Below are 14,774 nucleotides of genomic sequence, written 5' to 3' on the forward strand. Positions count from 1 at the left end.
GACCAGGGAGGGGGGAGCCGGGACCCCTCGGGGCGGCGATGAGGCGCCGCGGGCGTAGGGCCCGGCCCCGCGGGCAGGAACACGGGGCGGGGAGCGACCCCGGGGCTGCGGGGCAGGGACCGCGCTCCCCCCCCCCCGCCACGGGCACCGGGCGAACCGCGGCCGCGGGCCCTGACACCACCCCCCCCCCCTCGGCGCGTCCCGGGGCGCAGGCACACGGGTGACCGGAGACGTTTAATGGTCTTTGTGTAAAAAAGGTACAAAAGTCGGGGGGGGCCCGCGGGGAGCGGGGCGGGGCCGGGGCCGGCGCGTTCGGGCACCGGCCATCGGGCTCCCGCCCCACCGCGCCGGGACCCCCGCGGCCGGCGGAGGGGGCGGTGGCGGAGGCAGCGATGGCGGCCGGTCCCGCGGCGGCGAGGCCTCAGAACTCTCCTTGCAGGTCTGCGAAGAGCAGAAATGGGAAGTTTTACAGAAAAAGCTCCTCAGGCGCGGGAGGCCCCGGCCCTGCCCGGCTCTCACCGCTCCTGCGGAGCCGCTCTCCCCTCCGGGCGCGCTCCATCTCCTCCACGAACTGCTCCAGGACCCGCACGTAGGGCGCCAGGCTCGTCCTCTTGTAGTCTGGGGGGTCGGGAGCTGAGCAGGGGGGGCGGGGGGCAGCGGGAACGCCCCGTGCCCCGGCCCCGGCCCCGCTCACCCCGCACGCGGCGCTTGGGCTCCGTCTCCCCGCTGTCCTCCTGCTCCCCGTCGCTGCCGGCCGTGTCCAGCTCGTGGCACAAGGAGCTGCGGGAGATGGCGGGACGTGGCGGGGGGTGGCCACGCAGCCGGGACCCCCCCTGTGCCACCACCGGCCCCGCTCACACACCTGATGGTGGGGACGGCGAACGGGTCGAACTGGTCCAGCCTCTGCAGATCCAGCGGCACCGAAATGCGACCTGCGACAGGGGGGAGTCACCGCGGGGGTGCCTGGCCCCAGGGGTCCCCGGGGGGGGGGGTGTGTCCCCCCCGCAGGCCGCCAGACCCACCTGTTTTGGGGTGGACGCTGAAGGGGCTCTTCAGCAGGTGCCCGACGCCTTTGCTGACGTTGATGTCGAGGCGGGGGAAGCAGTACTGCAGCATCACCTCCCAGTCCGCGTAGCACGGCACGCTCCGCCCGGCCGCCGCTGACCGCTGCGGGGACACGTCAGGGGGCGGCGGGGCGGGGGGGGACACCCGGCCCCCCGCCGAGGGCGGCTCCAGGGCCACTCACCCGTGTCCGCTCCATCCTGCCCTTCAGCAGCTCCCAGCGCTGCGCAGAGTCCCGCTTCTTGGGGAACTCGCCCCGCAGCGGCTCACGGTGCTGTGCCCGGCAGTCAAGGCTGATGGCAGACGCTGCCGACCCCTCTCCCCCCGCGCGGACCCTCCCCCCGGACCCGGCACGGCGCACGGCGGGGCCGCCGCGGGAAGGATATCCTCCGGGACGAGGGCCAGCACCTTGTCCCAGCTCTCCGGGCCGCCCAGGATGTCCTGGCCCAGCAGCGCGTACGCCTCGAAGTACTTCTCCACGACGGCGACCGACCGCCTGCGGGGCAGCGGGGAGAGGCTCAGCGCCCTGCGGCCGCCAGCGGGGGCCGGGCCGGGGGGTCCCCACCGACCTGATGAAGGGGTGGATGGGCTCGGAGAGGTTCACCTTCTTCACGGTCTCCGCTCCGCCCTGGGGGGACAGCGGCGGTCAGCACGGGGGGGTGGGCAGGGGGTGCTCGGCCCCCCGGGTACCCACCTTCACCAGGGTCAGGTACTCCACGGCGGCCGCCCGCAGCGCCGGGGACCACTTCCGCACCGCGTCGTCGCACACCCAGCAGTGGACGCCCCTCCGCCCCGAGTACACCCACAGGCGATGCCTCATGCCCAGGTCCTCTGCGGGGGGAGCAGCCGGGCTGCGGTGGCGTGTCGGGACGAGCCGCAGCGTTCACCCGGCAGCGCCGCGAACCCCCTGCTGCCCCCCGCCCCACGAGAGCTCTGCCCCAGCCCCCGCCTCGGGGTCTGCGTGTTGCCACGGGGCAGAGCGTGCGCGTCGCCGAGACCCTCACCCACGAGTGCGCGGTCGATGACGCGGACGGCGATGGTCATCAGGGTCCAGCACTTGGCGCAGATCTCGGCCGAGCTGGGGCAGAGCGCGGCGGGTCAGGCTGCCGCCCCGGGCCCCTGCGCCCCCCCTACCCCACGGCCCCTTATTGCGGCTCGTTCCGTGACCCCCCCCGGAACCTGCAGCACGTCCGGACGTCGTCATAGTCCGTCATGTCGATGTCAAAGACCAGCTCCTTCTCCTGCGGCTGGAAGGCCCCTTGGTGCACCGTGTTGTGCTGGTTGGGCTGCGGGACGGGACGGGCTCAGCCCCGGCCGTGATCCCCGGGACCGGCCGGTGCCCGTGCGCCCCTCGGGGTGCCCGGGGGGGACAGGACTCACCCGGTGGGAGTAGACGGCCCCGATGTCGATCTTGTAGGGGTTGGTTCTCTGCAGCTCCCGCTCCAGCTCCTGGGGGCTGCCGAAGGACTGGAACCGCACGTACACGTCGTCCCGCAGCGTGAAGGAGAATTCCCGCAGCTGGAAGTAGCTCTTTGCTGCGGGGGCGCGGCCGGGTCGGGGGGGGTCGAGGGGGCCCGAGCCCCCTCACTGCGCTCCAGAGCCCCCCCCCAGTGCCCCCAGTCCCTGCTCCCGCCGGTGCCCCGGACCCGCCCGCCGCCGCCAGCCCCAGCGCCCGCGGGATAACCCCCCCGCCCCCCCTCCACGTGCTCCGGTCCCGGTGCCCCGGCGATGCCCCCGCCCCGCTCACCGCCGCCGTAGCCGAGCCACCGGCCGTAGGCGCCGTGCGGGAAGAGCCGCCGGTAGAAAACCGGGAGCAGCTCGGGCAGCGCCGCCGGCTCGAACCGCGCCATGGCGGGAGGGAAGCGGCGGGGAGCGGCGGGAACAGGCGCCCGAGGGCCGCCGGGAGCTGTAGTCCGGGGCACGGGCACGGGGGGAGCGGGGCCGGGGGGAGCGGGGCCGGGGGCTACGCGCGGGTCGGTACACGGGGAGCGGGGCGCGACGCACCGGGGGGGCCCGGGGAGGTGCGGGGGGGTTCGGGGTGCCTGGGGAGGTCCGGGGGGGGTTCGGGGGGCTTCGAGGTGCCCGGGGGAGTCCGGCGGAGTCCGGGGGGGTTCGGGGTGCCCGAGGGGGTCCGGAGGTGCCCCGGGGGGTTCGGGGTGCCCGGTTGTCAGCGCAGGGGTGCGGGGACCCCCGGGCGCTGCTCCGCTCCGGACTAAGGATTCCGCGTCTGCCGCACGGCTGCGACCGGACCCGGAACGACCGGTCCCGGCTGCTGCCGGAGCGGAGCCCCGGGACCGGAGCAGGGAACGGGCAGAGCCCGGGGCAGGGCCCGCAGTCCCGGGGCCGGACGCCCGGTGCCCTCGAGGCGGCAGCACCGCGACGGCGGGCGGCCCGGGGCGGGGAACGGGCCGGGGGGGGGCGGCCGCTCCCCCAAACCCGGTAGTGCCGGGCGGCCCCGCGCTCCCCCTGGGCTGTTGCACCCGAGGCCGAGGTCGCGCTAATTAATCATTAACAGCAGCGCCGCGGGCAGAGCCGAGGTCGGTCCGGAGCCACTCAGCCGCCGCGCCCGGTTCCGCTCCCGGTTCTGCTCCCGGTGCCGGTGCCCGAGGATGTGGCTGTACCTGGCGGCGCTGCTGGCGGGGCTGTGCCTGCTGCGGCGCTGGCACCGGGAGCGGCAGACGGTACCGAGGCTCTCGGAGAAGTTCGTGCTGATCACGGGCTGCGACAGCGGCTTCGGGAACCTGCTGGCGCGGCAGCTGGACGCGCGGGGGCTGCGGGTGTTGGCCGCCTGCCTGACCGGGCCGGGGGCTGCGCAGCTGCGGGCGGCCGCCTCGCCGCGCCTGCAGACCGTCCTCCTGGACGTCACCTCCAGCCAGAGCATCGCCGCCGCCACCGCCTGGGTCCGGGAGCGTGTGGGCGACCAAGGTAGGACGGGGCGGCCGCCCCATCGTCACCCCCATCGCCACCCGCAGCTCGCCCCCACCAGCTCGCCGACCCGTGCTGGCACAGCCAGGGCTGGCGCGGGGCCGTGGGCCGGGCAGCAGCCCCAGCTCACCCCGTCCCCTCTCCCCAGGGCTCTGGGGGCTGGTGAACAACGCCGGGATCGCCATCCCCACGGCCCCCAACGAGTGGCTGACCAAGGACGACTTCGTCAAGGTGCTGGACGTCAACCTGCTCGGCCTCATCGATGTGACGCTGAGCCTCCTGCCCCTGCTGCGGCAGGCGCGGGGCCGGGTGGTCAACGTGGCCAGCGTGATGGGCCGCGTCTCCTTTTTCGGTGGGGGCTACTGCATCTCCAAGTACGGCGTGGAGGCCTTCTCCGACAGCCTCCGGTAATTACCACACAGCAGACACCACCCCTGACTTCCCTGTTTGCTTTTCCGGGCTTTGGCTGGCAGAGCCCCCCTCTGCCGAAATCCCTCCTTGTGCAACCGCGAGCGAGCGCAGCGGGTTCGTCTCAGCCGCTGCGGAAGCGCGAGAGGAGGGGTTGTGGGGATGGTAACACGTAACCGGGTGCGGGACACCTTGTGGCACGGGTACGGGCCTGGGGTCCCACGGGAGTGATCTCCTGCCCGGGGGGACCCTCACCTGCCGCGGGCAGCCTCTGCTCCTCTTAGAGCCGAGCTCAGGCAGAGGCAGCGCTGGGAAACGGAAGGCAAAGGGCTTGGCAGCGCTTTGGGTTCGTTCCCCCGCCACTGGCCCCCGCTGCGGCTGCGCCTCCCCCTTCGGACCTTGCCCCCGCGCAGGATCCTGCGGGCAATGGCCCCGCGGTCCCAACGTCTGCTCTGGCCCCGTCTGGGCTCGGCAGACGTTTGCTCACGCGCCGCCTCGGCCACGTGCCGGGGCTGGCGCGGGGTCTGCTGGGGGCGTCGGGCTCCCCGCTGAACCACCGGCACGAGGCTGCTGTGGGTCCCCCATGAGAGCCGGTGGCCACGCGCAGCCCGGGCCGGTGGCCGGCAGCCGCCCTCGGCCGCTGCTCCCGTGTCCCACGGGGCTTGATCCTTCCAGGCTTGAGATGCGCAACTTCGGGGTGAAGGTCAGCATAATCGAGCCGGGCTACTTCAAGACGATGATCACCAGCAAGGAGAAGCTGGAGGATCCCATCCTTTCCACCTGGGAGAAGCTCCCGGAGGAAACCAAAGCAGTTTACGGAGAGAACTACTTGAACGAGTGTAAGTACCTGACCCGAAGGTCCCACCGTGCTGTTTCTCTCTCTCCTGACACGAGGCCCGTCCCTGGGGCCGCGGGGCGTCCCACCGCCCTGTCATCCCACCGCGCTGTTCGGCTCGAGGGTCGCAGCCTGAGCGATGCTCCCTGCCTCTGCAGTTTTGGTGGGACTCAGGAAGCTGCAGAAGTTGTGCAACTCCAACCTGAGCCTGGTCACGGACTGCATGGAGCACGCGCTGACCAGCCGCTACCCCCGCGCCCGCTACTCGGCGGGCTGGGACGCCAAGCTGCTCTACATCCCGCTCAGCTACCTGCCAGCAGCCCTCACTGATGCCGTATTCGCCTCGTTCTACCCCAAATCGGTCCCGAAAGCCTGAGGCAGGGACGCGGCCGACAGGCAGCAGCAGCCGGGGCCTGGCAGCGCAGCGTGGGATCCCGCACGCCCGTGGCCGGGGCTGTGCCAACAGGTTCTTGACTTTCTAACTCGGTGTCTGTCACAACCCGCTGTCCCCCCCTTGCAGACCTGTTTGCTTCTGAATAAAGACAACTCCCGCTCCCCGCCTGGCAGGGGTTTCAGCCTCAGCTGGGGCTGCGGTGCCAAGGGTGTGTCCCCGCTCCTCCAGCAGCACCGGCCGTGCCGTGCCGTGCCGTGCCATGCCAGGCCGTGCCGTGCCAGGCCGTGCCATGCTGTGCCGTGCCGTGCCGTGCCAGGCCGTGCCATGTGCCGTGCCTGGCCGTGCCAGGCCGCAGGAGCTCCCGGGGTCTCTGGTCACCTCCCCGAGTGCTGTCTCCGTGCAGGGTCCACACCCGGGGAGGCCCGAGCTGCAGCACAGGATCGTCTCTGCCCCCGCAGCCCTTCGAGGGGCCGGTGGCCCCCATGGCTGCGCCGTGCTGGAGGGTGCTGCTGCCCCGGGACCTGCTGAAGGGCACTTTTCCCTTCAGGCTTCCTGCAACACCGGCTTTGGGGCTCTCCGGGCTCGCAGCTCCCTCGCTGCGGGGAGCAATCGCACTTTGCAAAGGTCCCCAGAGCTGGTTGTGCTTCGCGCCAGCTCTGCTGGGAGCTGCCGGGCCCCCCCGCCCTGCCCATCCCGGCTCTTCCCCACGTGTCCCGCTCAGGCTGCGGGGGATTTGCTCCTCGGCTCTTCATCCCTCCCTCGCTGCTCGGGGCCCTTCAGCACCAGCGCAGCCTCGCAGCTTCTCCATGGGCGACCTCGGGCTCAGCCCTGGCAGCCGGCGGTCCCCTCCCGGCACGACACCAGCAATCGCCTGGCCCGTTCCCCGCGGTCTCCTCCGGCAGCGGGTGGCCAGTTCCAGCACAGAGAAAACCGCAGCTGGTGGGGACGAGCTTGGCACGGCCGGGGCAGGCTCAGCTCTCAGCTCTGCCCTCGTTAACCAGCCAGTGACACTGCGGGCACAGGGAGCCGGCGTGGGGGGGTGACTCACGCGGTTCATACCTCTAATTAAGGGCTGATTAGCGATGACTAGCTGGGGGTACAGCCCCTGGGGTTGCGCACTTGCCTGCAGGACAAGAGCAGCGTTTGCAGCAGCCCCGATCCCACCAGCACACAGAGCCTGAGCCCACGCGAGACCCAGACACCCCCGGGCTGTGCTGGAGCTCAGGGGGATGAGGGGCTACAGCAGGACGGGGGGCAGCTCCCCTTGTGCGAGCTGCGTTACAGCTTGCCGAGCTGTTTCTCCAGCCAAGAAAGCTTTCCTAAACGCTTTGCTCGGCTTAGCAAACCAGTAAAGCATCCCCATCAGCCCCCACACATCACGTCTCAGACCTGCGTGTGCCGGGCCAGCGCTGGCTGCTGGGGAGGGAAGGGTGGGAGAACAGCAGAGCCCTGGCGCTGCCTGAGCTCAGCTCGGTCCCACGTTTCACCCCGGAGCGAAGCGCTGGCAGGTGGAGGAGGAACCGGCCAGGCCCGGGGGGTCCATCCTCAGCCTCTCCTCTTTGCCCTCCTGCACGCCGTCAGCCGGACCTGCTCGGACCAACGCGGCCACTTTCTGGAAAGGAAACAGCCTCTTCCCACTTATCTCCAGGCAAAGGGGAGAACCGGACCCTTAGGGAGGCCGGGGGCTCCTGGGCACACATGTGGGTGCCAAGAGCCTTGGGGTGCCCTGAGCGTCATGGCGGGGATGGGGAGAAGGGGCTGAGCCGCCTGCCCCGCTCCCCACGGCTCCGCTGGCTTGGAAACGCAACCGGCTCCCGGACCTCACCCTCCCCGCCAGCATCAGCGGCCCCGTGCAAACCGCGACGGCACCCAGGTTGCTCCCGATCCCTGAGCTCGGGGTGGAAATTTCCTGACCTGTTCAACAGAAACAGAACGGCATCGCTGCCTCCCAGGGAGGCCGAGCCCCCCCCAGCCCGTCGGGCGGCCGTTCACAGACCCCCGCGGTCCCCGTCCGAGCCGAAACGCGCCCCGTCGCTCTCGGGGCGAGCCCAAAGCCGCCGAGTTCCTGTTTGCAGCCCGGGGCCTCGGTCCTGCTGGGGCTGGTACCTGCGCGCGGGGTCACCAGCGCCGGGCTTGTTGTTGTGAGACCCGACTTATCAGTGCCCTCGTGTTTCCCCGCTCTGGCCGTGCCTTCCTTCCGAGCTGATTGTTGATCACAAAGTCTTGTCTGCGCTTGAAAAGGAGATTTCCTGCAATTGTTTTGCAGGACTTGCAGCCTGATGCAAAATTTTCTGCCTATCAGCCCCCTCCCCAGTGCTGGGGCAAGGCTCGAGCCCCCTCCCTTCCCCTGCAGAGCTGCCAGGCAGTCACAGCTCAGTGATTAACTGCTGCCCGGCCAGAGGCGTTTCTGCGGCGATAACCATCTGCCATCAACTCCTGCCACAGCTCGGAGCGATGGCCAGCGCCGCCCTGGCAGAGGTGTTCCGCTTTCAGCCCTTTTCCCCCCAAAAGAAACCCCGCGCTCTCCCCGGCACCGTGTGAGCGTCAGGGACAGTCAGTGGCACGTTTGCCTCAACTCACCCCAAGCCCCGGGACCGCCAGCGCCGGGGCAGGGCCTGGCTCAGCCGGCTCCGTCCCAGGGGATGTGTTTTCCCCTCCTGCCCACAGTCACAGCGGGACCTGGGCAGGATCCAGCCCCCGAGAGCAGTGGGGCCGCAGCACTGGGGTCCCACTGGAGTGACGTGGAGGGGACCCGCCCGGGGGAGCCCCGAGGGTCCCCGCTCCTCCCTCAGGCACCTGCAGCTTCGACACCGACACCTGCCTGGGGCCTCCCCGCGCCCGTCCCCAGCCCCGCAGCAAAATCAAACGGGAGCCGAGCCCCAGGGCTGGAAATCGAGTCAAAAGTCACCGGCGCTGGGCTGTCTCAGGATGTCGGACCACGATGGTCATTTCCTGCTGGGAAGCCGCCAACAAGCCCACCCCGAGCTCAGCGCTGCCGCGGCGGCTCTGTTTTCCCAGAGGCACTGAGCCGCCGAGCCGAGAGGATCGCCGCGTTCCCGGAGCCGCCCCGCCACGCAGCCTTCGGCTCTGCCGCCGGTGAGCCCTCGCCTCTCCCTCCCCGCCCGCGTCCGTCTGTCCCCTCTCCCACTGGCCTCTCTCAGGACCTGCAGCTGGGCGAGGGTGGGATGTCGAGGAGCCTCGGGGACCGGGGGCTCCAGCCCCGGGGGCTCGCTCTCCTCTCCCCCGTGGTTTGGGGAGCGGGCGGGTGGCAGCCGCTCGCCGCAGGCCCGATGCTCTCACGGGGGGCGCCCGGCTGCGGCGCTCCCTGGCTTGCGGGGCTCGGGCGACATGGAAATGCCGCGGCGGCACAGCGCGCTCCGCCGGCGTTCCAGGCGGGACGGCCACTCCTGAGAGCTCTGCCAGCGGCACGAGGCTGGATGGGCCCGAGGCGTCTTCGCTGTGCGGATGCAGCTGTCCTGGGATCGGAGCTCTCACACTTGGGGCAATAAAAGGATGTTAAGGTCAACTACATTTCCTTTAAGTTTATAATTTTGTCACCTACTTGGAAGTCCCAACAGGTCCCAGCAACGCGGCTGCGGGACGGGCAGAGCGAGGGCAGCTGCCTGGATTTACAAGGCGACCGCACGGCTGGGGCGGGGGACAGGGGCTCTCCTGCCAGCGTGGGGTCGAGCAGACGCGGTCACGGGCGCGTTCGGTGGCCTGGGTGCCTGCCCGCGTCCCCGATGCCCCGCGGCTGGACGCTGCACGCGAGGGATTCCCACAGGCTCCGCGGTGGCAGGACCTGAGCTCCGGGGGTGTCGGGGGACGGCACGAGCCTTGGCTGCTGCGCCCCCGGTCACCCGCGCTGCTTCTGCAGTGACCGATGTGACGAGCCTTGGGGCTCCGTCCCCAGCACTGCCTGTCCCCGCGCCGCGGCCCCGGCCGACCAGGCTGTGGGCAGGGGACAGGCACCAGCCGGGAGCTCGTGTGGGTGCACGGGAAGCTGGTGCTTGTGACCTGCATTTTGTCTGGGACGTGAGGTTACCGGCTGATGCGGATACGGCATCTTTTGAGGGCTGATGTAGGAAGTCACCACAGGGGTAAAAATTGGATTAAAAAATAACACAGAAGGGAACTTTCAGATCCTCCTGCGAGGACCGAGCTCGGACAGGAGAGATCGTTTCTCTCCAGTCTCAAGCTGCCCAGCCCAGCGCAGCCGCTGCGCCGCAGCTCAGTGCTTTCCCTTTCCCTGCAGCTCCCAGGATGGCCGAGGCGACCACCGCCCCCACCGAGACACACACTCTCCTGAACGAGTACGGGGACTACCACAACTGGTCCGAGCTGTTCCACCTCCTGAACTACACCTACACCTTCTGCGAGTTCAGCCTGGATGAGAACGTCAAGCGGGTGATCCTCTTCATCCTTTACCTGGTCATCTTTGTGGTGGGCTTGGTGGAGAACCTCCTTGTCATCTGGGTCAACTGGCAGACACGGGGCCACAAGAGCTTGGTCAACCTCTACATCCTCAACATGGCCATCGCTGACCTGGGGGTGCTGCTCTCGCTGCCCATCTGGATGCTGGAGGTGATGCTGGATTACACCTGGCTCTGGGGCAGCTTCCTCTGCCGCTTCACGCACTACTTCTACTTCGCCAACATGTACGCCAGCATCTTCTTCCTCACCTGCCTGAGCGTGGATCGCTACGTGTCCCTGACCAGCTCCTCCCTCTTCTGGCGGAAGCACCAGCACCGCGCACGCCGCGTCATCTGCGCCTGCAGTTGGGTCTTGGCCGCAGCGATCCCGTTCCTGGAGGTCGCTCACATGCAGCTGGTCAACACCGGAGAGCCCATCTGCATCTTCATGGCCCCCTTCGAGACCTACGACGAGTGGGCGCTGGCGGTCAGCTTGGCCACCACCACCATTGGGTTCCTCATCCCCTTCCCCATCATCACCACCTTCAACATCCTGACGGCCAGGTTCATCAGGCGCACCAAGCCAGAGAGCAGGAAGCACTGTCTGCTCATCTACGCCTACATCGTCGTCTTCCTCGTCAGCTGGCTGCCCTTCCACGTCATGCTCACGCTGCTCACCCTCGACGGCAACCACATCATCCTCCACTGCACCTTCGCCCAGTTCCTCTACTTCTTCTACGACATCATAGACTGCTTCACCCTGCTCCACTGCGTGATCAACCCGATCCTCTACAACTTCCTGAGCAAAAACTTCCGCAGCAAGCTCATCTCCGCTGTGGTCAAGTACATCCCCAAAGATCAAGGCAGCCAGAAGGGCGCAGACAGCTCCTCCTCCACCACGCAGCACTCCATAGTCATCACGAAGGACAACCACCCTCCCAACTAAGGGGGGTCGGACGGTCCCGTCACCGCTGGCAATGGCGGGGGGGCTCCCTGCACGCACTCAGGTCAGTAAGGTTGTTTTTCCTGGTGACAAGCAGCCACTTTGCCTTTAAATGACACTTCTTGGCCAGCCCCCTCCTGTGCTCTGAAGGCAGGGCAGGGAGCGACACATGACATGAGGTGGTGCGGGGAGCCCCCGATGTGCTGCTGCCTCAGATATTTAGCTAAAGAAAGAATAAGAGATATTTCCTGTTTTCCAAAAGAAACACTTGCAGTCGTAAAGCGCGTTACTCTGTCCAGGAGTCTGAACACAAATCCACCCGCCGAGCTGCGGGGCTGGGACACACGATCTTTTCCCCTCATAAGTTTTTCTGCAGCCCCCGACCGTCGCTCACACACAAGCTCTGGACACCCCACGCCGTGGGGGTGTCCGGCGAACGCTGCCCCTCTGCCGTGGTGCCACCCCGAGCAGGAGAGGGGAAACTCATCCCTCTGAAACACAAACCTCTCCTCCCCGTGCCTGATTTTACAGAAATGATGGCAACGTGGCCCCGAGGGGCCGAGCACGACACAGACCCGAGCTGTGATGAGGGGAGGAATGATCCGAGATCAGCAACTGGTTGAGAGCGACACTGCAAACCCAGCAGGAGATTGGCGATGGCCAGAACTGGGTTCGTCTGGGCACGGCTGCTCCCAGACGCGACCGGTGGCAGCAGAGGGGGGGCTCCCAGTTTGCGTTTTGCAAACCCACTGAACACCGGCTCCTTTGGAGCATCTCCTGGCAGGTTTCTAAGGGCACCGGCCGCGCTTCTAACCGTGGGCAGGCTCCGGCAGCCCCTCGCGCGCTCCCTTTTAATCCAGATCGCGCTGCAGCTCGCCCCGTGCAGAAACCCTTGGAGCCGGGCTCTGGGCTGCCTCAGAAACCGGAGCATCCGCAGAAAGTTCCTCGTCGTCTGGATTCTGCTGTCACATGCTGCGGGTCGAGCCCTCGGCAGGGGAAGGTGAAGGAGTGACAGTCACTGGAAGGGAGTCCATAAATCTACCAAAGGCCTTGAGCTGCTTAAGAAACACATTTTTAAAAAAGCAAAGCGTAAGCAAATCTCGGGACAGGATGCTCCCAGCACGAGCCGGGGGGAGCAGGATGTCCCGGGCTGCGGCAGAAGCCCACGAGCAGGGGTTAAGACGGACGCTGGGTTATCAGGGCTCTGCTGGTTACAGGGGTCCTGTGCCGGGGTAAATCGCTGGATACCGAGGGCTCCTCGGGCAGAGTCCTTCCTCCTTACTACCAGTGTTGAGAGAAAAAGCCAAATCCGCCTCTTACACAGAAATACTTTGTACCGTAGCCGGGGAAGAAGCCAGACCCCCCGACACAACTGTTCCCTGCTCCCTGCAGTCCCTCTCCCCTTGTTACGGGACTCACACGCGGTCTCGCACCCGGGCTGTGCCCTGTCCTTCGGGACCTGCCGACCCTCCCGGGCACGGCGGGCGCAGCGAGGCCAAGCACCCCAGGGCCGGTGAACGCTGACGTGACACATCCTGAATCCTCCCTCGGGCTTCCTTTTGCTCATCCCCCGCGTTTTCGGTGGAGAAATGGCAGATCAGTAACAGCAGCAGGACGTGTGACGTGTGACATACCCGGGACAACAATATATTCCATTTCAGGTTACTTAAACGTGTAGAGTTTGGTATTTGACCTATTAAACTTTTTTTTAAAACTCTCCTGAAGTATCTGCAACTTTGTTCAGACCTCAGGGCCAGAGTGGCCTCAAATACACCCTCGTCCAGCCCCACGCAGTGATCTGGGCTCAAAACCCAGCAAGTCCTTCAGCCGGGTCCCCCATCGCCCTTCAGAGCCTCCGCCGCCCCGCGGGGCCAAGGGGCCCAGCCCCGGCTCCTGCAGCAGCCCCCAGGCCCCCGGCCCAGCCCGACCCTCCAGTGCCCGCTGCTGGTCGCCGGCTGGGCCACGGCGGCCTGGCCCGCTGGAAAACCCCCGGGAGGGCCCGGCCCCGCAGCGAGGAGGAAGCCTCCCTGCCAGGGAAGCGCTGAAGCGGCACTCGCAAAGCCCAGCAGCGTTTGCCCGCTGACCCGGCTCGGTGGCCAACAGCTCTGAGCCCGCGGGGGTCCAGGGCTCCGTGAAACACAGCGCTGGCAGCGCAGAAAAGGTTTATCAAGGAACACAAGCCCCGAGCGTTTCCTAAACGGTTTCTAACAAGGGCTCCGCTCCCAACCCGCCGCAGAAGCCTGCGGAGAGGCCGCGCTCCCCTCGGCTGCTCCAGGCGCCGGCGGCGAGGAAGAGGCCCCGGCTGCCTGGACTCGCGCCACGAATCCTGCAGAGCACAGCAGAGGAGCAGGATACCCGGCGGCTCACGTGCTTCCAGGCGCTCCCGAGGAGACACGAGTGCCAATCTGCACGTTTAGAGAAACGAGTTTTATAAAGAAGCACGGTACAAGAGGTCAACATTTTCCATTTTATTATTCTAAATAAAAACCACACTTTGTGCTGAACAATGGAGTATAAAAGAACCCGATGTACAACGATTTTAGACATCTACTATTTGGGGGGAAGTTTACAAAATATACAAAACTTTACAGCAAATAGATAGTAAACACTTAAATATCAGGAGGTCAGTACCTACTATTAACTTAACGAAAAGGTTAGACAGCAATTCCACTCTTTTTCTTTCTTCTGCTTAATTATTCTGGATCCTTTGAGGAGGGGGAGAATCAAACTGAACTTTGCGTTTCAGAAATCGGTGAAGACGACCGGGCTCGAAGCTGCCTCTGGGAGGGGGTTTTGTGTCAGGGTTTCCCTCGAGGACCCGCAACCCAGCCACTCGCAGCGACGCGTTTCCCCTCTGCCTCCCCTCCTGTCCCCCGAGGATCCCAAAGCACTTTGCAAACACGAGTGAAACCTCGCGGCTGCCCCAGGCGAGGTAGGTGAGTGTCGTCCCCAGGGTCGGGGGGGAGCGAGCCCAGGAGGCGAGTGGGCTGGCCAGAGGCTGCAGCGCGAGGCAGCGGCGGAGCAGGAGCAGATCCGGGCACGGAGTTCGATGCTGCAAACAGCGCTTGGCCTCCGACGCGGAGCTGACACGGCTGCACCCCCAGCACCCCCCAGCCCCGCGCCGCTGACCGGGCCCCCGCCGTGGCACCGCGACGCAGCCGGGTCGCAGCTTCGGCTCCTCGGGGCAGCGCAGCCTGCGGGGACTCAGGACGAGCCCGTCACTCCGGCCGACCTCGCCGTCCATCCCCGGCCGCGGCGCTTTCCGGAGGAACGCCGGAGCTCCCAGCCAGGCCTGGCCCGGGGACGACAGAGCCTGACGCTGGCTGCAGGCCTGGGGGGGCCCGGGACCCTCCCAAGGGAGGGAGCGCTCGGGTCTGTCCCCCCTCTGGGGAAGATCCCTCCGAGAGGAGCAGCGGCGGGGACGGCCCAGCACAGGAACGCTGCAGGTCCGGATCCGTCCCCGCACCCCCGCCGCAGACGGGACTTGCTGCTGATCTCGGGATGTTTCACAGTAACACAGGAAAGAATCCAAGAGACAGAAACGCCGGGACCCGAGCACTCTCCCCAGCCCCACAACCGAGAACGACCGGCAGAGAACGGGGGGGCTTTTGCTTTCCCGTCCCTGTGCCGGAAGAGTGGGCTCGCTTTGCCCAGGAGTGTTTCAGTGTAAAAGCTTCTCTTTTTGGTTTATGTGCACAAAAGGCTTTTGCTTCACAGCTTCGCTAGATACGGGGCTGCAGACGCCCCAACCCATCCAAAAGCTCATGACGGCTTCTGGGACATTTTAGGAGGGTC

General features: G+C 67.2%; 3 protein-coding genes and 1 long non-coding RNA gene across 4 annotated transcripts; 3 read left to right on the forward strand and 1 right to left on the reverse strand.

Moving 5' to 3' along the window:
• The first annotated feature begins 125 nt into the window (after positions 1 to 125).
• LOC141936595 (uncharacterized) lies at positions 126 to 546 on the forward strand. The gene is made up of 2 exons (XR_012626761.1): positions 126 to 257; positions 440 to 546. It is a non-coding gene; the product is annotated as an uncharacterized LOC141936595 (long non-coding RNA).
• Positions 222 to 3,091, reverse strand: PRIM1 (DNA primase subunit 1). The gene is made up of 13 exons (XM_074853674.1): positions 2,810 to 3,091; positions 2,443 to 2,597; positions 2,242 to 2,348; positions 2,067 to 2,140; positions 1,757 to 1,893; positions 1,632 to 1,690; positions 1,448 to 1,558; positions 1,247 to 1,337; positions 1,023 to 1,167; positions 863 to 932; positions 695 to 780; positions 520 to 618; positions 222 to 441 (listed from the first exon to the last, which is right to left on the reverse strand). Exons 1-13 carry the CDS (start codon positions 2,910 to 2,912, stop codon positions 422 to 424), a joined length of 1,257 nt encoding a protein of 418 aa, XP_074709775.1. The 5' UTR covers positions 2,913 to 3,091; the 3' UTR covers positions 222 to 421.
• A 370-nt stretch (positions 3,092 to 3,461) lies between these two features.
• LOC141936594 (retinol dehydrogenase 16-like) lies at positions 3,462 to 5,830 on the forward strand. Its single transcript, XM_074853677.1, has 4 exons — positions 3,462 to 3,987; positions 4,136 to 4,394; positions 5,071 to 5,234; positions 5,389 to 5,830. The coding sequence occupies exons 1-4, from the start codon at positions 3,672 to 3,674 to the stop codon at positions 5,604 to 5,606; spliced, it is 957 nt and encodes a 318-aa protein (XP_074709778.1). The 5' UTR covers positions 3,462 to 3,671; the 3' UTR covers positions 5,607 to 5,830.
• A 2,601-nt stretch (positions 5,831 to 8,431) lies between these two features.
• ACKR5 (atypical chemokine receptor 5) lies at positions 8,432 to 12,697 on the forward strand. Its single transcript, XM_074853638.1, has 2 exons — positions 8,432 to 8,720; positions 9,880 to 12,697. The coding sequence occupies exon 2, from the start codon at positions 9,888 to 9,890 to the stop codon at positions 10,980 to 10,982; it is 1,095 nt and encodes a 364-aa protein (XP_074709739.1). The 5' UTR covers positions 8,432 to 8,720; positions 9,880 to 9,887; the 3' UTR covers positions 10,983 to 12,697.
• The last annotated feature ends 2,077 nt before the right edge of the window (positions 12,698 to 14,774 follow it).

The sequence above is a fragment of the Strix uralensis genome, chromosome 33, assembly GCF_047716275.1.
Source record: "Strix uralensis isolate ZFMK-TIS-50842 chromosome 33, bStrUra1, whole genome shotgun sequence".
In the NCBI taxonomy this organism is placed as follows: Eukaryota; Metazoa; Chordata; class Aves; order Strigiformes; family Strigidae; genus Strix; species Strix uralensis.